At 39.9% G+C, this 22,385-nt stretch overlaps 1 protein-coding gene and 1 non-coding gene across 8 annotated transcripts in view; one reads left to right on the forward strand and one right to left on the reverse strand.

Moving 5' to 3' along the window:
- Positions 1-22,385, reverse strand: part of MCTP2 (multiple C2 and transmembrane domain containing 2) — a 260,725-nt gene that overhangs the window by 38,277 nt on the left and 200,063 nt on the right. For 6 of the 7 annotated variants that reach the window (XM_061394289.1, XM_061394291.1, XM_061394287.1 and 3 more), the window contains 2 exons: positions 4,948-5,070; positions 2,029-2,070 (listed from right to left, as the gene is read on the reverse strand). In XM_061394289.1, coding sequence (XP_061250273.1) covers positions 2,029-2,070; positions 4,948-5,070 — 165 coding nt within the window. The remainder of the gene's footprint in view (positions 1-2,028; positions 2,071-4,947; positions 5,071-22,385) is intronic. The other variant, XM_061394292.1, reaches the window with a different exon arrangement.
- TRNAR-UCU (transfer RNA arginine (anticodon UCU)) lies at positions 17,723-17,795 on the forward strand. The gene has a single exon. It is a non-coding gene; the product is annotated as a tRNA-Arg (tRNA).

Below are 22,385 nucleotides of genomic sequence, written 5' to 3' on the forward strand. Positions count from 1 at the left end.
TGCTGTGAGGAGGGCCATGCTTAGTCAGAGGACTACAAGAGCTCCCAGGTTCATCCATGTAGATCACAGCCCAAGTGGTTTTCCCTCCACACCCCCAGACAGCCCTTAAGGTACCACAATGGAAAGTGAGATCATGCCAACCACTGCTCTAAACTTTCATGACTGATATTTGTAAACTGTTTTTGTTTGGCTGCACTGGGTCTTCCCTGTGGCATGCCGGATCTCTGATCTTCACTGCAGCACGTGAGATCTTTAGTTGCAGCACATACAAACTCTGAGATGCGGCATGTGGGATCTAGTCCCTTGACCAGGGATTGAACCTGGGGCCCCTGCATTGGGAGCTTGGAATCCCTTCATGGATGACTTTATTGCCTTCCTGCTTACTCGACCCACTCTTTCATTCATTACCTTCTTGTTGGATTTCTCTCTTAGGGGGGATAAAGCCCCACAGTCACAATGCTCTCTCTAGGGTGGGTGACGTCTTCATCCATGGGTGCCTTGTTTATACAGACTTGGCCAGAGGGAAAGAGAGCTTCCTCACTTCCAACCTTTGGTTAATAAAATTGATGATTACTCCTTGTGTAGCTTTAAAATAATTTCATTAAAGGTTGAAGGCAGGAGGAAAGGGGACGACAGAGGATGAGATGGTTGGATGGCATCACCTACTTGATGGACATGAGTTTGAACAAGCTCCAGGAGTTGGTGATGGACAGGGAGGCCTGGCGTGCTGCAGTCCATGGGGTCGCAAAGAGTTGGACACGACTGAGCGACTGAACTGAACCGTGTCTCCTTTGGTGAAACACCCCCTAAGGCACATTAATTTAACTGTGGCTACTTTTTAAAATAACTTCATTTATTTATTTCTGGCTGCACTGAGTCTTCACTGCGGTGGCTTCACTTGCTGCAGAGCACAGGCTCTGGAGCACAGGCTCAGTAATCGCAGCGCGTGGGCTTAGCTGCTCTGAAACATGTGGAATCTTCCGGGACCAGGGATTGAACCCAGCATTGGCACACAGATTCTTCACCACTGAGCTACCAGGGAAGTCCCTAGCTTTAACTATTCTTAATGTTCAAGGATTTACATCACTCAGAAGCCACTCACATCAATTCATCAAGAAGAAAGTTGCGTCATGGGACTTTCATTCTTGAAAGGGTCCCGATTCTCTTTTTAAAAAGGCACACTTTATTAGCTTGCTCTTAATGATCATTTTAGCACAACAAATAAGATTTACTTTGTAATCTGCCCAACTTCCCTCAAATGGGCAAAACCATCCTGCTCGCTTGATGGATTTTAAGGCTGTCTGTGTCATGAAGTTGGTGTTTTTGAGTTCATTTCTGTTTCCTGCACATTTTATATCAGATCCTTAACTTTTGCCTTTCCCTCTCTCGCCCCTCTCCTCTCCTGTCAACCTTCTACACGCTATTGCCCAGAGCCCTGCAGACCTACAGGATCTAGGGGACTGGGTGACTGTGAAGCTCGTAGCATCTCATTTGGCATTTTACTTTTTTTTTTTTCCATTTTATTCCAGAAGGTTTGTCTGAAAGCGTAATGACAACAAAGCAGCAGATTTGAGAGATTCTCCCAGGAGGAGAGAAAGGACAGATGTACCCAGACGTAGTGCTGAAAACGATGCCAGCAACAGCTGGGCAAGTGACAGATTCTGAAGCGGGTGACCCACCCCGCAGAGTGCAGACGTGAGCCTCAAGGAACAGCGACTGCACGTGATTTACTTTTGACTTCCTGGACTACCTTTCATCTACCTTTCATCCACCAAGGGAAAGGCTAAACTTTGCCTCAAATGACAGGACTCCTGGTTAACGTTTCAGTTATTCCTTGTATCACACCTCTTTTCATCTTCACTTAAAACTTGAAAAAGAGATAACTTTTACACATTATGAGAATTTGATCACTATATTGGTTACCCTATGGTGGTAAAACGATACAACAGAGCTTGACTCAACCGGCCAGAATGCCATCTACCAAAAGCATTCATGCTGCCTTTCTCGTCCTTTCTGGAGTACACCCACCTTGTCATCTTCATCGTCCTCCTCATCCACGTCAGGGCTCTCCTACAAGGAAAACCCACAACGTGTAAATACAACATCAACTGAAATGACCAAGTACAAACATACGCATACCCAGGCTTCAAGTTTTCCTACATCATTGAAATACTCGTCTTTTTGAAACACATTGTACCCTCTTAAAAAAGGACCCTTTGAAAGTTAAAGGATGCTGAAATAAGACTGTAAACAATATGCATAATCTACATAAAACTGTTAACTATAAATAAAGCTATTAGGCAAGTGCCCTTTGAAAGCAGCCAGCTTTAAAAACTGCACTGCCGAGTTGTACCTTCTGTAAACAGTTTTGTTCTTATTCTTGACAAATGAACCAGCTGCTGTGTTAAGGCTGAGAACACCATACTCCGTTTGTGCTGGGCTCATTGCTATAATGACTGCACTTTTCCTCTGGGGCCATTACCGAAACATTAGACAGTAGAAAATGCATTAGTCTGAATGTAATCAATCTCAAGAATAAGATACAGGTTTCTATACAGTATTATTGTTTTCCTTGGGCTCTGGAGTTGGGGGGGTGGCGCAGATGAGGGAAGGAAACTCCAGGTTCAGATCTGGGCTAAAGGGGGGCCTGCCTTTAGTTCTGGGGCCACAGCACTAGCAGCGCTGCACACAGAGACTTCTCCAAACTCGTTTCAAAATCCTGGCTAGTTGATGGGTACGTTTGAATCATATTACTGCTACATTTAAAAGCTAGCACGTGTTGGTACACAGTCCAATGATGTGGGAGCTCTGAAAGAACACTGGGTATACCAGAAAGCTCAGGTCTGTTTTCAGTTTAAACACTTACCTTTCCACTTAACCTTGCAAAGTTCAGACATACCAAATTAGCTGCCATTGTCCCAACAGAAAAAAGAATGGTCAACATCATGCTTGTACAAGGGAGTGACTCTGAAGTATCAGTACTCTGCTGTCCTCCATAAACCACTGAGCAATTCCTTCAGGCAGGGCTGGTACTGAATTACCTCCTCGAATTCCTACAAATGCCACCACGCGGTCTGTGGAATGCTTACTGATACTGGAGAACTAACTAACAAGCATGTTCCATGAGAGCAAATGGATAACAAAGGATAAAAATGAATACAACGAAAACCTGCTACGGGGTGAAAGAACTCTATAATTAGGAGTCTTCATTTGAGACAAAGTCTTCACCCGGAGACCTAGTCCCAGCCCTGTTTTGCTGTGCAACTTTGGGCAAATAACTTTGCCACTCTGAACCTTAGTTGCATCAAGCATGAAATGAAAATAGTAGTTCTTGACTCCTTCAGGGTTATGTTACCAAGTTTAAAATAGATAATGAATTACAAAATGTTTAGTAAATTAAAAAATATTTCATACACACACACACACACATATACACATTTATACACATATACACACAAGAACACTTATGTACTCATATTTACTTACACACACACAGACAAGGACTATAGCTTGCCAGACTCCTCTGTCCGTGGGATTCTCTAGGCAAGAATACTGGAGTGGGTTATGTGCCCTCCTCCAGGGGATCTTCCCAATCCAGGGATTGAACCCAGGTCTCTCATGTCTCCTGCATTGGCAGGTGGGTTCTTTACCAATAGCACCATCTGGGAAACCCATACAGATGTATCAAAGTGAAAGTAGTCACTCAGTTGTGTCTGACTCTTTTGCGACCCCATGGACTGTAGCCCGCCAGGCTCCTCTGCTCATGGAATTTTCTAGGCAAGAATCCTGGAGTGGATTGCCATTTCCTTCTCCAAGGGATCTTCCTGACCCAGGGATAAAACCTGGGTCTCTCACACTGCAGGTAGATTCTTTACCATCTGAGCCACAAGGAAAGTCCCTACCTGACTACAAACACACACACACACACATGCTATAAACAGGTACATCATATATATAACTGGAAACCTGATTAAAATTATTAAAATGTTAGTTGACACAGCACTTTTACATCAGATGTTTCTCTGTAAAAAGCTTCTTCATTTGTAGCTCCGTGAAACTTAATCCTTACATAAACTTGTATTTTAAGGCTATTTGTTAGTTGGTTCTAGCATCTTCAGGCGCCTCATTATTGATACAAGCACATGCTTACTGAACTACACGATCAAAAACCAAACAGAATTTTGAGTCTGTCTGATGTTTTACTCTGTGTCTTACACTCATTTCCCACCACCCCAAATAAAACCAGAAACATGCCTTGCTGCTGCTACTGCTGCTAAGTCGCTTCAGTCGTGTCCGACTCTGTGCGACCCCACAGACGGCAGCCCACCAGGCTCCCCGTCCCTGGGATTCTCCAGGCAAGAACACTGGAGTGGGTTGCCATTTCCTTCTCCAATGCATGAAAGTGAAAAGTGAAAGGGAAGTCGCTCAGTCGTGTCCGACTCTTTGCGACCCCATGGACTGCAGCCTACCAGGCTCTTCTGTCCATGGTATTTTCTAGGCAAGAATACTGGAGTGGGTTGCCGTGCCCTCCTCCAGGGGATCTTTATGACCCAGGGATCAAACCTGCATTATTTATGTCTCCTGAACTGGCAGGTGGGTTCTTTACCACTAGTACCACCTGGGAAGTGGAGAATCTTATTCCCAGGAACTCTATGGAGAACCAGATGGACACCCAGACAGGTGCTGCCTGCCTGGAAATGCTGACGAAAAACCAGATGGTTCACTCATGCTGAGGAGGCAGGCCGAGACACAGGAACACAGATGCTGTAGAAGGAAGACTCCAGATTACACACGATGAATATCTTCCTTGTACCATGAATACATGAGCATCGTTGTTCCTCCGAGTCTCAAATGCAGCGCATCAGGTCACGCTTTGGTGGCGGTGGTTTACTGCTAACACATTTTCTTTTCTAATCAACTGTCAGAATTATTGGAACCTGTGCTCACCTGGCTGTCCTGGATGCTGCCCACCTTCCCTCTTGTGGGTCCGATGGAATTGTAGACAAAGAGGAGCAATAAAGCCAGAGGGATCATGTAGAGTTCAAAATTCCAGACAGCGACGAGAAACACCTGATTGGAAGACAAAGAGCAAATGATTGCTTGCAAAAACAGTATGGGAACAATTGTCAGCTCCTACTCACTGACTTCAGGAGATTAAACCCAGCACTCTCTGTATAGTTCCAAGTAGATTAAAATACACACACACACACACACACAGGATCATTAGCACAGTTTTAGAACTAGTAGCAGAATGAGGAAAGCAGAGAAATGAGCTGGCCCATCACACTCTGGAACAGAGTTCCCATATTTGGAAACCTCATTACTCTACCAACCTCATTTAGTTTTTTGCTGCTGGATTTGGCATACCAGAATATAGGTAAAGTACACAGCATGGAAAATCCAAAGGTCACTAAGAGGGTACAGGCCAAATTTTACCAAGAGTGAGATTTATCTGAACTAGGGCCGTGTGCTGTGCTCAGTGGCCCAGTTGTGTCCGGCTCTTTGAGGCTCCATGGACTGTAGCCTGCCAGGCTCCTCTGTCCATGGGATTTCCCAGGCAAGAATTCTGGAGTGGGTTGCCATTTCCTCCTCCAGGGGATCTTCCCAACCCCAGCATCTAACCCCTGTCTCTTGTATCTCCTACATTGGCAGGTGGATTCTTTATTACCACTGCCACCCGGGAAGCCCCAGAGGGAATGATTCCTTTTCAAGCAGGCTGCCAGTGCTGAAAAATTCAAATACTTTGGATAAAAACTTTAGTTTTCTGAAATCTCTTTAAAATTTTTTATTTTTTTATTTATTTTCTTTTTATTTTTAAACTTTACAATATTGTATTAGTTTTGCCAAATATCGAAATGAATCTGCCACACGTATACCTGTGTTCCCCATCCTGAACCCTCCTCCCTCCTCCTTCCCCATACCCTCCCCTCTGGGTCGTCCCAGTGCACCAGCCCCAAGCATCCAGTATCGTGCATCGAACCTGGACTGGCAACTCGTTTCATATATGATATTATACTTGTTTCAATGCTATTCTCCCAAATCTCCCCACCCTCTCCCTCTCCCATAGAGTCCATAAGACTGATCTATATATCAGTGTCTCTTTTGCTGTCTCATACACAGGGTTATTGTTACCATCTTTCTAAATTCCATATATATGCGTTAGTATACTATATTGGTGTTTTTCTTTCTGGCTTACTTCACTCTGTATAATAGGTTCCAGTTTCATCCATCTCATTAGAACTGATTCAAATGTATTCTTTTTAATGGCTGAGTAATATTGAAATATAGCTGATTTACAATGCTATATTAATTTCTTCTGTACAACAAAATGACTCAGTTATACACATATATATTCTTTTTTCATATTCTTTTCCCTTATGATTTGTCACAAAATACTGAATACAGTTCTCTCTGTTATACAGTATGACCTTGTTGTTTATCCATAAAAATCTTAAAATCCTCCAATTTTGAGGCTAGATGGCCACAAGAAAATGATGATCAGTGTGAATCTTTAACACTTGAGGAGACCTAAGCTTTCTATCAGAAATAAACAGTGTCAAAATTTTGAGATCATTTTGGAACTTTTTAATACTATATTTTATAGATCTGTTGATGGCATATATAAATCAAGTATATTCATTCATGGTATATGGTACCCCATTACAATGAATGTTTTGCAATTTTTCCATTATATTCTCTTATCAATGAAAACCTAGGATGAAACAGTGGTTTTATTTTTTTTTAATGCAGTCAAATATATTAACCTTCGACTTGAGGATTTTTGCCCTTAATATTCAGTGTTCTACTTAAGAAATCTACGGTACCGTGAAGTGATAAAGTGATTTCTTGTCTCTTCTTTCAAAAGATAACTGTGAGTATGTGTGTATGTGCCTTCTCTTGGTTTATAGTTGGAAACAAGCACCCAATTTGAACTTCATCCTCATAGTTGATTTACAATGTTGTATTCGTTTCAGGTGTACGGCAAAGTGATTCTGTAATACACGTATATATATATATATATTTTTTTTTTCTAGATTCAAGTGATTCCGTAATACACGTATATATATATATTTTTCCAGATTATTTTTCCTTATAGGTTATTACAAAATATTGAGTATAGTCAACTTTTAGAATTCGATTACTGAAGGGCTCCATACTTTGCTCACTGATTCTACATTCCCACTCTGTCACACATCAGCTTCCCATATGACTGTTTATTGTCTACAGACCCTCTAAGTGTTAATTGCTCAGTTGTGCCCGACTCTTTGCGACCCCATGGACCGCAGCTCACTAGGCTCCTGTGTCCATGAGATGTTCCAGACAAGGATACTGGAGTGGGTTGTCACTTCCTTCTCCAAGGGATCTTCTCGACCCAGGGATCGAACCCAGGTCTCCCGCACTGCAGGCAGATTCTTTACCAACTGAGCTACAAGGGAAGCCCTACAGACCCTCTAATCCCTTCTACTGAATTACATTACTGTTCTTTCACCAGGACCACTCCAGGATTCTTGCCTGGGGAATCCCATGGACAGAGGAGTCCTGTGGGCTACAGTTCATGGGGTCACAAAAAGCTGGACACAACTGAGTGATTAACATGTTCACTTTCAGTAATCGGTATCTGAGAGCGTAAGTCAATATTTCACTTTCAAAATTACCTTGGATTGTTCTTTGACTATATCCTTCCACATGGATTTAAAAATCAGTTTGCAACATTCTACAAAATTCTTGGTGAAATTTTATTGGAAGAACCTTTAACATACTTATCAGTTTGAAGAGAACTGACATCCTGATATCGACCTTCTGAATTACAAGGAATGTTTATTTCTCCATATACTCAGAACTTCATCTTTTTTATTTCTTTTTTACATAATGATTTTGCATATGGTTTATTATTTTTTGGAAAGTAATTTAAGAGTTTTGATACTATTATGAATGGGATGATTTTCAAATTTATATTCTTTAGTTGGTTACTTACTTCTAGTTATAGGAACACTGATTTATATGTTTTTCACATTATTTCTGAGCCCTCTTATTACTTGTAGGGAATTGAAAATACATCATTTTGGAGATCTGGTGTGTAAAATCCTGTCAACTGTAAATCATGACATTTTCCTTTAGCCTCCCAATCTATATGTTATTTATATTTTCTTTTAGTGCTAAACCTCTACACATTTTTTAATAAGTATAGAACGTTTGAAATACTTTTTGAATCAATGTAGATCATTACATTACTGATATCTTCCAGTCTATTAACTGGATGGGCTTTAACAACTTTCTTTATTATTTCATAATATACACATATTCCTGTAATTTTCTAGATATTTAAAGGTTTCTTTTTCTTTTACTTTTTTTTTTTGTCATTCTTTTATTATGAACAACACAGAGAGAAGTTGAGAAAGTAGTAGAGCAATTTCTCTACTATGTAAAACTAGTAATCTTCTTCATTGTTACCTATTTCCCTTTCCCTGTTCTTAAAGTTCTTTTAAGATTAGAAGTTTTAATTATATTCTAAAGGGTTACTATTTCTTAATGTCTATCTATTGGATAAGTGGATTTTTTTTGTTCTTTCAAATTGCAAAATATAATTTCAAGTAAAAAGAGGCTGACCTAAAACTATTGAGAAAAAAAATAGGAAACAACATATTTTTATTTTCTTCATTATCAACTATTTATATAAGTCTTCAACAAAATTACTTTTACATGAACCGAAACTAGAGGGACAGCTGTGTCAGATAAACACCTTGTTTATCATATTTATCTCCCCAGGTATTGGTAAGTAAGCCCAGAAAGTGTTTTACAAAAAAAAGGGGGGGTCATTTACATATCATATTCAATGGACTTGAAATTCTTTAAGAGTAAGAAACCAGAACCTTCAGAAACATTTTTAAAATCAATGCGTAATTTTTACTTCTCTGCCTAATGAACTATGGAATGAGGTTCATGACTGTACAGGAGACAGGAATCAAGACCATCCCCATGGAAAAGAAATGCAAAAAAGCAAAATGGCTGTCTGGGGAGGCCTTACAAATAGCTGTGAAAAGAAGAGAAGCGAAAAGCAAAGGAGAAAAGGAAAGATATAAGCATCTGAATGCAGAGTTCCAAAGAACAGCAATAAGAGATAAGAAAGCCTTCTTCAGCAATCAATGCAAAGAAATAGAGGAAAACAACAGAATGGGAAAGACTAGAGATCTCTTCAAGAAAATTAGAGATAAGAAGGGAACATTTCATGCAAAGATGGGCTCGATAAAGGACAGAAATGGTATGGACCTAACAGAAGCAGAAGATATTAAGAAGAGGTGGCAAAAATACACAGAAGAACTGTTCAAAAAAGATCTTAATGACCCAGATAATCACGATGTTGTGATCACTGACCTAGAGCCAGACATCCTGGAATGTGAAGTCAAGTGGGCCTTAGAAAACATCACTACAAACAAAGCTAGTGGAGGTGATGGAATTCCAGTGGAGCTATTTCAAATCCTGAAAGATGATGCTGTGAAAGTGCTGCACTCAACATGCCAGCAAATTTGGAAAACTCAGCAGTGCCCACAGGACTGGAAAAGGTCAGTTTTCATTCCAATCCCAAAGAAAGGCAATGCCAAAGAATGCTCAAACTACCGCACAATTGCACTCATCTCACACACTAGTAAAGTCATGCTCAAAATTCTCCAAGCCAGGCTTCAGCAATATGTGAACCGTGAACTTCCTGATGTTCAAGCTGGTTTTAGAAAAGGCAGAGGAACCAGAGATCAAATTGCCAACATCCGCTGGATCATGGAAAAAGCAAGAGAGTTCCAGAAAAACATCTATTTCTGCTTTCTTGACTATGCCAAAGCCTTTGACTGTGTGGATCACAATAAACTGTGGAAAATTCTGAAAGAGATGGAAATACCAGACCATCTGATCTGCCTCTTGAGAAATCTGTATGCAGGTCAGGAAGCAACAGTTAGAACTGGACATGGAACAACAGACTGGTTCCAAATAGGAAAAGGAGTACATCAAGGCTGTATATTGTCACCCTGCTTATTTAACTTCTATGCAGAGTACATCATGAGAAATGCTGGACTGGAAGAAACACAAGCTGGAATCAAGATTGCTGGGAGAAATATCAATAATCTCAGATATGCAGATGACACCACCCTTATGGCAGAAAGTGAAGAGGAACTCAAAAGCCTCTTGATGAAAGTGAAAGTGGAGAGTGAAAAAGTTGGCTTAAAGCTCAACATTCAGAAAATGAAGATCATGGCATCCGGTCCCATCACTTCATGGGAAATAGATGGGGAAACAGTGGAAACAGTGTCAGACTTTATTTTTCTGGGCTCCAAAATCACTGCAGATGGTGACTGCAGCCATGAAATTAAAAGACGCTTACTCCTTGGAAGGAAAGTTATGACCAACCTAGGTAGCATATTCAAAAGCAGAGACATTACTTTGCCAACAAAGGTTCATCTAATCAAGGCTATGGTTTTTCCTGTGGTCATATATGGATGTGAGAGTTGGACTGTGAAGAAGGCTGAGCGCTGAAGAATTGATGCTTTTGAACTGTGGTGTTGGAGAAGACTCTTGAGAGTTCCTTGGACTGCAAGGAGATCCAACCAGTCCATTCTGAAGGAGCTCAGCCCTGGGATTTCTTTGGAAGGAATGATGCTAAAGCTGAAACTCCAGTACTTTGGCCACCTCATGTGAAGAGTTGACTCACTGGAAAAGACTCTGATGCTGGGAGGGATTGGGGGCAGGAGGAGAAGGGGACGACAGAGGATGAGATGGCTGGATGGCATCACTGACTCGATGGACATGAGTCTGGGTGAACTCCGGGAGTTGGTGATGATGGACAGGGAGGCCTGGCATGCTGCGATTCATGGGGTCGCAAAGAGTTGGACACGACTGAGCAACTGAACTGAACTGAACTGAATGATGGATTAAGTTTCTTAACAACATCATCTAGCAAAAACAGAAACCCTTTAGGACTGGAGGGGAGACAAAGTATTTGAGAGTATGAAACAAAGTTAATAAATTTTTCAGAGGAGTTGAAACCTTGGACAAAGAACTCAGATCTGCATGGGATCACATGAATAATTTTTGCATCTTTCGCTCAAGGAGTGTTGAAAACACAGAGATGGCACCAGTTGGTTAAAACTCAATAGAAAAATCTGCCAGTTTTCTGAATGCCTACGAAGGATGTAGGCAAAGGAGTCAGTGACAATCAGGGCCACCAGAGAACATACAAGCACACCAGAAGGGGAGAGTAAGCAAAGGAAAAGACCAAATTCTGTATGTGAACTCTGCTACCGTCTTTCCCACACACAGGGACCAGCCTCAAAGGCCTCTGAACTGGGACCAAAGCTGCCACTCATAGCAGGTGTGACTGAATGCTCGGTTTGAGTCTAACAGAAGTAAACACTTTCTTAAAAAACAAAATCAACCTTATTTGAAGCAATGTAGGATAATTTCGTGTTTTCACCACATAACCCTCCCAATGTCTAAGATACAATTCAACATCACTTGACATACAAAGAGTCAGGAATCATTATCAAGGAGAAGGCAATCAACAGATGTCAAGTTCAAGGTAATGCACATGTTAAAATTATCAGACAAGAGCTTCAGACCACCTATTAAAAATATGTTCAGTGAAACGAAGGAAAATGACATCATAATAAATAAGTCAGTAAATGCACAAAATAATAAAAGGGAAAACTGTCCAACTAAAAAATCAACATCTCAAACTAAATTAAAAAAATCAGTAAGTATGTTCAGGATCAGAATTAAAGAGAAAAACTTAAGGAACTTGAAGAGATATCAAAAGAAATCACCTTATCTGAAAGAGAGAAAATAGTATGGAAATAAATGGACTATTACTGCTCACTGAATAATTTCAAAAGTTCTAATATAGATATTCAGAATCTCAGAAAAAGAGGGAAGTTAGAAACATGTGAATAACTAATGGTTGAACACTTCCCAGAGAACTTCCAGCAGAATAAATTCAAAGAAATCAGGCTTAGGCAAATAAATATATATATTTATATATACATATTATATATTAATACACATATATTAGTTGCTCAGTTGTGTCTGACTCTTTGCAACCCCATGGAGTGTAGCCCACCAGGCTCCTCTGTCGATGGAATTCTCCAGTCAAGAAAACTGAAGTGGGTAGCCATTCCCTTCTCCAGAGGATCTTCCTGACCCAGGGATCAAACCTGCATCTCTTGCATTGGCAGGTAAAAGAACTATTTGCCAAAGCTCTTTGGTAAAGAACCTGCCTGCCAATGCAGGAGATTTAAGAGTATGCAGGCTTGATCCCTGGGTCAGGAAGATCCCCTGGAGGAGGGCATGGCAACCCACTCCAGTATTCTTGCCTGGAGAATCCCATGGACAGAGGAGCCTGGGCAACTACAGTCCACAGGGTCCCACAGAGGCAGACAAGACTGAAGTGATTTAGCATGCATGTATATATTTATCATAATCACAGTTCTGAAAAACAAAACTGATGAAATTCTGAAACCAACTAAAGATAAATGACACATTTTATATATGAACTTAATTATCTGAATGTTCATGAATTTCACATCAGAAACCATGGAAGCAAGGAGAAGTACAACAGCAATTTTAAAGTGTTAGGTAAAAGCAAAAGCAAAATTGTCAACCCAGGATTCTATATCCAATGAAAATATCTTTCAGGAGTGAAGGTGAAATAAAGACTCAGATAAGTGAAAATTAAAATAATCTTTCACCAGCATACATGAACAACAATTAAAGCTAAAGGATTTCTTCAGAACAAGGGAAATGAACCCTAATAGAACTCAAACTTCAGGAAGAAATGAAGAACATCAGAAATGGTAGATACATAGGTAAATACACAAGACAAGTTTTTCTTTTATTTCCTTTAGAACTCATATGATTGTTTAAAGCTATGCTTATAGCATCATCCTGGTGGTGTTTATAATGTATTTAAATGTAATATTAGACATATGAAAACTGAAATAAAAAGGACGGTAGGGATAGGTGGACAAATGGAGTTAGATGAGTTGCAATACTTCTATGTTTTAGGTGAAATGATAAAATTTTAACCCCAAATTGGGTGTCAAAAGTTAAGTGGAAATTACACATACAAACACTCAAACATACTTGCACACGTATGTTTTTATTTTTTATTTTTTTTTTCTTATAACTGCAGACCCTGGCTGTGGCGCCAGGCGTGCTGCAGGGGGCTGGGGAAGTGCCACGTGCTCTACTGTGACACCGCAGCTCCTGCAAGTGCCAGCGTTACCCGTAAGCCACACACCTGTTTTTAATCTCTAGAACAATCACCAAAGAACAAGCAGAGAATAGATAAAAAGTCAACAGATGAATTAAAACAGAATTATAAAAGATGAGAAGATGGAAACAGGAATAGGAAATGTAGAACATTCTATTGGAGGGAATGTTTCACAACTAATTTTATGAAGCCAGCTGTACCCTGATATGAAACACTGACAAAGCCATTAAGACAAAATAAATTATAGGCAAATATGCAACGGAACAAAGATGAAAGAATCCTTATGAAAATATAGCAAATCAAATCAAGAAATACATGGTAATACATTGCTTTAGTTGCTAAGTCCTGTTGACTCTTCTGCAACCCCATGGACTGTAGCCTGCTAGGTTCTTCTGTCCATGGGAAGAACACTGGAGTAAGTTGGTATTTCCTTCTCCAGGGATCAAACCCACATCTCCTGCATTGCAGGTGGATTCTTTACCATTGAGCCACTAGGGAAGGCCAAGAAACACAGCAGACAAATACAAAATAATAAAACAGTAACCAAATTTCAATACATCAATAATTACATTGAATGTTACTAGAATAAACACTGCAAGCATGAAAGGTAGAGATGAGAATAGAATGAATATCTCTGTGGCAAAGTAAAAAAAAAAAATCTTACCTCTTAAACAAGGGAAAAGGTACTGAAAAATACTGAACAAAATTGGACAAATGTCTCCATCAAGATATATTCAAAATTAAATGCTTTCACTGTTGAATTCTACCAAACATTCAAAGAAGAAAGAACATTCTACTGGAGGGGATATTTCACAATTAATTTTATGAAGCTAGTTTTACCCTGATATGAAACCCTGACAAAGCCATTATGACAAAATAAGTTACAGGCAAACATGCAACAGGAACAAAGATGCAAGAATCCTTAAGAAAACAATAACAAATCAAATCAAGAAATACATAAAAAACATATACTATAGTGTAACCAAGGAGAATATGGCCCAAGAATGTAAGATTTCACATTAAAAACAAATATAATCCACCATATTAACAGAATAAAGGAGAAAAAACATTCAATTATTTCAATAGATGTGGGAAAAAAAATTGACAAAAAACTCAACACTATTGTTTAATGAATACAAGAAAAATTACCTTGATTTGAGAAAGGACACTTAACAAAAATCTTATAGTTACCGTATTTGATCATATTTGGCAACAGTTTGTTGTATATAAATTATGCTTTGAGAAGCTGATTTTAAAAAATACATACTAAGAAGAAAACACTTAGGCATGCAGGCATATTAATATGTCTCAAAAACACACTGAGTGAAAGAAGTCTTATACAAAAAAGAGCACAAACTATATAATTCCACTTAGATGAAGTTATAGAACAGACAAAATGATTCTATGATGAGGATAACTGCACCACCTCCTTCTCAAATTAGGAACTAGGCAAGGGCATCTGCTCTCACTACTACTATTCAGTACTGAATTATATGTTCTAGCCACTGTAATAAAGGAAAGTATATGAAGTAAAAGGCATAAGTATAAGAAAGGATAAAAGCAAAACCATCACTCTTTATAGATGACCTGATTTTTACATAGAAAATGTTATGGAATCTACAAAGCAAATGCTGAAAATAACAATTAAATGCAGCATGAGTATAAAGTTACTTTTTAAAAATCAATTCTATTTTTAATACCAGAAGCAAAAATCTGAAAAATAAAACTTAAGATTTTTCATTTACAGTAGAATCAAAATCCATAAAATACAAGGAAATAAAATACACAAAATGAGAACAACTACACTGGAAATTATAAAGTATTACTGAGGAACATTATAGGATACCTAAAGAAATGTATAGAAATGCCACTAGTTCACGGATTTTAAGACTCAGTATTGCTAATATGATAGTTCTCCACAAATTGATCCACAGAAGCAAGCAATCCCAATTTTGAGGAAATTGACAAGCTGCTTTTGTAGAAACACTCCCAATTCAAAAAGATACATGTACTCCAATGTTCCCAATGTTCACTGTAGCACTGTTCACAATAACCAGAACATGGAAGCTACCTAAATGACTATCAACAGAGGAACGGATAAAGAAGCTGTACATATATACAACAGAGTATAACTCAGTCATAAAAAGAAACAAAACTGGCTCATTTATCGTGATGTGTATGAACCTAGAGTCTGTCATACAGAGTGAAGTAAGTCAGAAAGAGAAAAACAAATATCGCGTGTTCATGCATGTATATGGAATATAGGAAAACGGCACTTATGAACCTACTTGCAGGGCAGGAACAGAGAAGCAGACGGAGAGAAGGGACTCGTGGACACACAGGGGAAGGTGGGGGTGGGATAAACTGAAAGAGTAGCCCTGACAGTTATGTACCACTGTGCATACAAGAGGCAGCTAGTGGGGAGCTGCTGCATACAGAAGGAGCTCAGCTCGGCTCTCTGTGATGAGCAAAGCGGTGGGACGGGGGTGCGGGGGTGCGGGTGGGAGGGAGGTCCAAGAGGGAGGGCTATATATGTATACCTATAGCTGATCTACTTTGTTGTACAACAGAAACTAACACAAACTGTAAAGCAATTATACTATAGTAAAAAATAAATAAATAAATAAAAATAAAAATAAAACATTGCCAAGGTAATTCAATGGGAAAAATGAGAGTCTTTTCAACAAATGGCCCTGAAATGACTGAATATATATATGGAAAACAAAAATCATTATTCCTTACCAGACAAAAATTAACTCTAAATAAATCACAATATCTAAAACTAAACACTAAAACTTCAAAATATCTAGCAAAATAATATGAGAAAAACCTCTGGCATAAGGAAGGGTAGGTCAAAGATTTCTTAGGGCACAAAAAGCAGAACAAAATAATGTAAATAAGTGAAAAAAATAAACTATTAAAATTATTCTTCCCTTTTCTCTTTGGAAGACACTGTTAAGAAAAAGTCACAAAATGGGAGAAAATATTTTCTATATAAGTACTGAAAGAGAACATGTATCTGGAATATATAAAGAATTACTACAACTTGGTATGAAAACACCTCAATAAAAATTGGCAAAATATTTGATTCCAAAAAATTTGGAATATTACATGACAGTTTCTCAGAAAGTTGTGCATACACCTCTCTGATTCTGGAGTGATTCAAATATCACTCTGGTACATCACAAGAACACACCACAAAGACAGGGTAGAAGCGTGGGTTTCATTTAGAAAGCTATCCCAACGATCCAGGATAAAGCTGACTGTGGCTCAGAACCATGCTGGTAGCAGTGCAGCCAGTGAAAAGTGGCCACGCTGCTCTATTTAGAAAGTAGACCAAGAGGATTTTCAGACAATTTGAATGAGAAGATAAAAAATGGAATCATCAAGGATAATACTAAATTGTGAGGCTTAACAAACCGGAAGCCTGGAAGGGTTCATTAATGGAGATATAAGTCTGTGGGAAGAGCAGGTTTGGAGAAGGGGAGCCTGAGGCACCTTTTAGACATCTGGGTGGAGACAAAGAATAGACAATGGATAGAAGGTTTGGAGTTCAGACTAGAGGCTATCAGCATCCAGATAGTGTTTAAGGGTTTCAGACTGGGTAAGTTTAACAAGGAAATAATCATTGAGAGAAATGGCTCAGAAGTGTAGTGATCCCTGCTGCTGCTGCTACTGCTAAGTCGCTTCAGTCGTGTCCGACTCTGTGCGACCCCATAGACGGCAGCCTACCAGGCTTCCCCGTCCCTGGGATTCTCCAGGCAAGAACACTGGAGTGGGCTGTCATTTCCTTCTCCAATGCATGAAAGTGAAAACTGAAGTGAAGTTGCTCAGTTGTGTCCGACTCTAGCGACCCCATGGACTGCAGCCCACCAGGCTCCTCCATCCATGGGATTTTCCAGGCAAGAGTACTGGAGTGGGGTGCCATTGCCATCTCCGGTACTGATCCCTAGAAAAGTACAAATTTATGAGTTTGAGAAGATTAAAAGGAATCAGAAAAGGATACTGAGGAGCAGTCAGAGCAAAAGAGATAGTGTAGGAGACTGTGCTGTCCTAGGAAACAAGATACACAAAGATCTTTAAAGAGGAGGGCAAGAATGGGTGGCTCAGATGGTAAAGAATCTGCCTGCAATGCAAGAGATCCGTGTTGGATCCCTGGCTCAGTAAGATCCCCTGGAGGAGGGCAGGCGAACCACTCCAGTATTCTTGCCTGAAGAATCCCATGGACAGAGGAGCCTGAGGGACTACAGTCCATGGGGTCACACAGAGTAGTGACTAACACTTAGACACTTATCCTTAACAATAAATTTCTAAATAAGGCGTCCACTGGAAACTGATCCCTGGTGATTTGAAATGAGCAGTTGACTAGAGTGATAAAACAAAAATCAGATAAAAGTGAGTTTAAGAACAGAGAACTGTAGACAGTGATTAGGGACAACTCTGTGTTATAAAGAAGAGCAGAGAGGGACTTCCCTGGTGGCCCAGTGGCTAAGACTCTGCACTTCTAATGCAGGGGGCCTGGGTTCAATTCCTCGTCAGGGAACTAGATCCCAAATGCTGAAACTAAAGATCCTGCCTGCTACAACTAAAAGATCATGCATGCTGCAACTAAAAAAACAGATCATGCTTGCCACAACAAAGATCAACAATACTGCATGCTACAACTAAGACCCAGCACAACCTAGTAAGTAAGAACAGGGAAACGGGATGGAAGAGGATGTAGCAAGGACCAGGGGAGAGAGGGAGAAAAAAAATGATGGTGTAGGACACAGAAGAAAGAAGAGTTGGAACAGTATTTTTTAATCACTGGGTAGGGGTGTGATCCACTATATGGATGGAGAGTTGGTCTTAGGAAGCAACGATTCAGTGATTCAATAGTTACAGGACAGAGAGCAGAATACACAGGCAAAGATGTTGGCAGGGGGAGAGGTAGGCATGGCAGGGGCAAGACAGCAGTAAACGGGAACATGTGTCAACCATGGTCATGATCTGAGTGAGGACAGGGAGAAGGTATCAGAAAAGTAGGGCAGGAGTTATAAAATAGTCAAGAAGAGAGGATAATGGCTCAAAGAAATGTAATATACATGTCAGGAGGTACTGGCTGTTTCCCTCTACCCATGGTTATCTGAGGTTTTGCTAATCAAGTATAATGAAGCTAGAGAAGGCAAGGAGATTATTTTTAAAATGGACCATGGAAGGCTTCTCTGATGGTTCAATGGTAAAGAATCCACCGGCCAATGCAGGGCGACACAAGTTCGGTCCCTGCTGTGGGAAGACCCCATGTGCCTCGGAGCAACTAAGCCCATCTGCCGCAGCTACTGAGCCTGCGCTCTCGGGCCCCGGAGGCGTCCACTACTGACCACGTGCCACAACCACTGAACCTGCGCTCTCGGGCCCAGAGGCGTCCACTACTTACCATGTGCGCAACCACTGAGCCTGCGCTCTTGGGCCCCGGAGGCGTCCACTACTGAGCATGTGACTCAGCTACTAAGCCTGCGCTCTCGGCCCCAGAGGCGTCCACTACTGACCATGTGGCGCAACCACTGAGCCTGCGCTCTCGGGCCCCGGAGCCGTCACTACTGACCATGTGACGCAACCACTGAGCCTGCGCTCTCGGGCCCCAGAGGCGTCACTACTGACCACGTGACGCAGCTACTGCGCCTGCGCTCTCGGGCCCCGGAGGCGTCCACTACTGACCATGTGATGCAGCTAATGAAGCCCGTGTGCCCTGGAGCGAGAGGAGCCACCGCAACGCAAAGCCCACGCACCACAACTAGAGAAAATGTCTGCTCTGTGCAACTAGAAAAAAGCCAGCACAGACAACGAAGACCCAGCACAGCCTATACACAAATAAAATGGTTTAAAAAATGGATCATGGAAACTGGGCTGCATTTTTGCTGAGAAACATGAAGTGGAGATGATAAAATATAAACATAACGGTTGTTATTAACTAACAGGTTAAAAACAGAAGAGAACTAACAGAAAGGAAAATTACTGGACTGAAAAATAATTCCAAAGAAGTTCTTCAGAATGTATAGGACAGAAACAAAAATACAGATACATGAGTGGTCAAAGACGTGGATGATGTAAACAAGAAGGTCTAAGCACCTGATGGGTGTTGAAGGGGCAAAGAATTAATGAGAGAACAGGGAAGCAATATATTAAGATAAAACGCCTGCGGATTTTCCAGAATTGTTGAAATATATCAAATGGGAAAATCCAAATAAATCCTTAGTAGGATAAATTAAGAGGTATTTGGGCTTAAAAATATCACAGTAGAACTGAAAAATACTTGGGGAAAAAAGCAGAAACATTTACAAGCAGCTAGAGAGAAAAGACAATTCACGTGTGACGAAAAAGTAATATAAGTGACTTTATATCTCAATGCAACAAGCAAAACAAGAGAGCAGAAAAACTTAACATATATATGCTTTCAGCTTTTCAATTCAAAAACTTGTACCTAGCAAATTGTCTTAAGAGTTAAAGCAGAGACTTTTTCAGAAAAGCATGAGCCAGCAGTGCTTATCACCTGAAGATTCACTCATGAAAGTACATATAACAGATTTATTTCAAAGACAAAGGAAAACTGTTCCTGATATCAAAAGGCTGAATGTGAGAATGCATGTGCTCAAAAGCAATAGTAAATGTGCATACCAATCTAAATAAACATGGCCTTATTAGAAAGGTCTAATGTAGGTGTGCTGAAACAATTTAAAATGGGGCCAACAAATGTCCGTAAACTGGGAAACGTATAGTGAAGTCGTTCAGTCGTGTCCGACTCTTTGCGACTTCGTGGACTGTAGCCTACCAGGCTTCTCCGTCCATGGGATTCTCCAGGCAAGAATACTGGAGTGGGTTACCATTTCCTTCTCCAGGGGATCTTCCCGACCCAGGGATCGAACCCGGGTCTCCCGCATTGGAGGCAGACGCTTTTAACCTCTGAGCCACCAAGTGCTCAGGAAAGGTATGGGTTGATTTTAAAAAATTCTAAGATACCCTTGTTGTTAAGCCTGTATGTTAAGTAGACATGTAAACCAGCTTTTCAGGATGGAGCTGAGCTTGATCTCATTCTTTCTGCATAAAACAGTATCACCCACCGAAAACAAATGGAACCCCCTCCCCCGACCAAACGACTGTGGAAACTCAATAATCTATACAGACTCTGTTTGAAGACATTAGAGGGGAACAAGGGCATTCTGGATCTGAGGGGACAAGATCAAGGGTGACAGGCAAATATAATAAGGTACATCTTAGTTTGCCACTGCTCTGACTTCTTTATAGAGTTTTGTTACATTTTAGTTTTGCCAATTTACTAAGACAGCACACAGGAGCAGTTTAGAGCATGCTTCAATCTTAATAATCTAGGGAGGTAAAAACTGGGGTGCAAGGGAAGTATGGCAGCCAGAACTTGAGGAACAAAAGGAACAGCCAAGATTCAAGCCTGACACTCGAATGCATGTCTCCGTGAGAAATGTACTGTTTCTAGCACGTGTGCTTAGGATGAAAAACTGAGGCCAAGCAGAAAACGAGAACCAAAAGTTTTTGGCAATCTCACTGAGTTGGGGACTAAAAACTGGAGGTTAAGGACTCTTAAAAAAGAAGGGGTCTAGTAAACACTATAGGATTTTATTAAGACTCCTGAAGGACTATGCACTAAGCAAAGGGATAAAACCAGAATAAACCAGTCCTCAAGATGCTTGAAATCCTGTCTTGGGTCATCATTTCAATCCCTGATTGGATGATTCTGATTTGCTAGATCCTCAATGCCTTCTCTATATTCTCTTTGGTGGAAAATAACACATTCCATATCTTCTAAAGTGTTTTAATAAATTTTATCCAGTATTTGATTTAAAATATAATTTACAATGGTCAGGATTAAAAAACCAATGACCAAAAAATCAAGTGAAAAATGGACAATGAGAACAAAAAGCTAATTTAGATGTTAGAGTTACCAGATTTATATTTTAAAATAGCCATGATTAATATGTACGTATTTGTATCATAATTTGTAATATATATGGGCTTACCTGATGGATCAGATGGTAAAGAATCGGCCCGCAGTGTGGGAGACCTGAGTTCAGTCTCTGCGTTGGGAATATCCCCTGGAGGAGGGCATGGCAACCTATTCCAGTATTCTTGTCTGGAGAATCCCCATGGATTCTCCAGCCACAAAGAGTCAGACACGACTGAGTGACTAAGCACAGCATAGCACATGAAATATATATAGATGGATATTCATATATGAATATATGTACCATTAATATATACATGAAAATGGATTTAAAAAAACTATGGAGAATATCAGCAGAGAACTGGTATCTATAAAATAGAGTCCAATGGAAACCAAAAAAAATGTTTTTAAAAGATAAGCAAAACAAAGACCTTGCTAAATGAATTTAATAGCACAGCAGAAAAGAGAGCATTTGTGATTTGGAGTATTAGTAGAAAATACCTATGCTTAAAGCAGATATAAACATGATAATAAAATACAGCAAAAAAAGATATATGGCACATTTATAAAGGTTTAATTTATAGGTAAAAACTTGGGAGTCCAGAAAGAGACAAGAGAGAAACAGAAAAAAGCTATAAATGATATTGAATTAGAATTTCTAAAAAATCTAACATATAAGCTGTGAAGTTGCAGATTTAAAGAACCTCAAATAGGATGAAGGGGAGGAAAAATCACATGCAGCCACTTCATAGTAAAACTGCACATAATTCATGACCAAAAGAAAGTGGAAAGGCAGATAGTGAGGTTTAAAAAAAAAAAAATCACATTTACTCTGCAATGAACAACAATCTAAATGGTAACTGATTTTTCACCAGAAAAGCTAACAGCCAAAAGACAATTGAAAAGAATCTGTATAATATAGGATTTATCTGCTCCTGGAGTGTTTAGAAAAACCTTGTCTCTACAGTTTCTGGGGCCTACGTTTTGTTTTCTGGTGACATCAAACCACTGATCAAATTATTTAGTGGGTACAGGACTATTCAAGTTATTATTTTTCAGTCGTTTGGATACACTGCTCTACAAGTTTCACCTCTTTCATATATGTTTCATCATTTTAAGCATAAAACGTCATAATATCCTCTTTGTGTTTAATCCCTGCCTCATTTGAAATATCTCCCCTTC

The sequence above is a fragment of the Bos javanicus genome, chromosome 21, assembly GCF_032452875.1.
Source record: "Bos javanicus breed banteng chromosome 21, ARS-OSU_banteng_1.0, whole genome shotgun sequence".
Classification (NCBI taxonomy): Eukaryota; Metazoa; Chordata; class Mammalia; order Artiodactyla; family Bovidae; genus Bos; species Bos javanicus.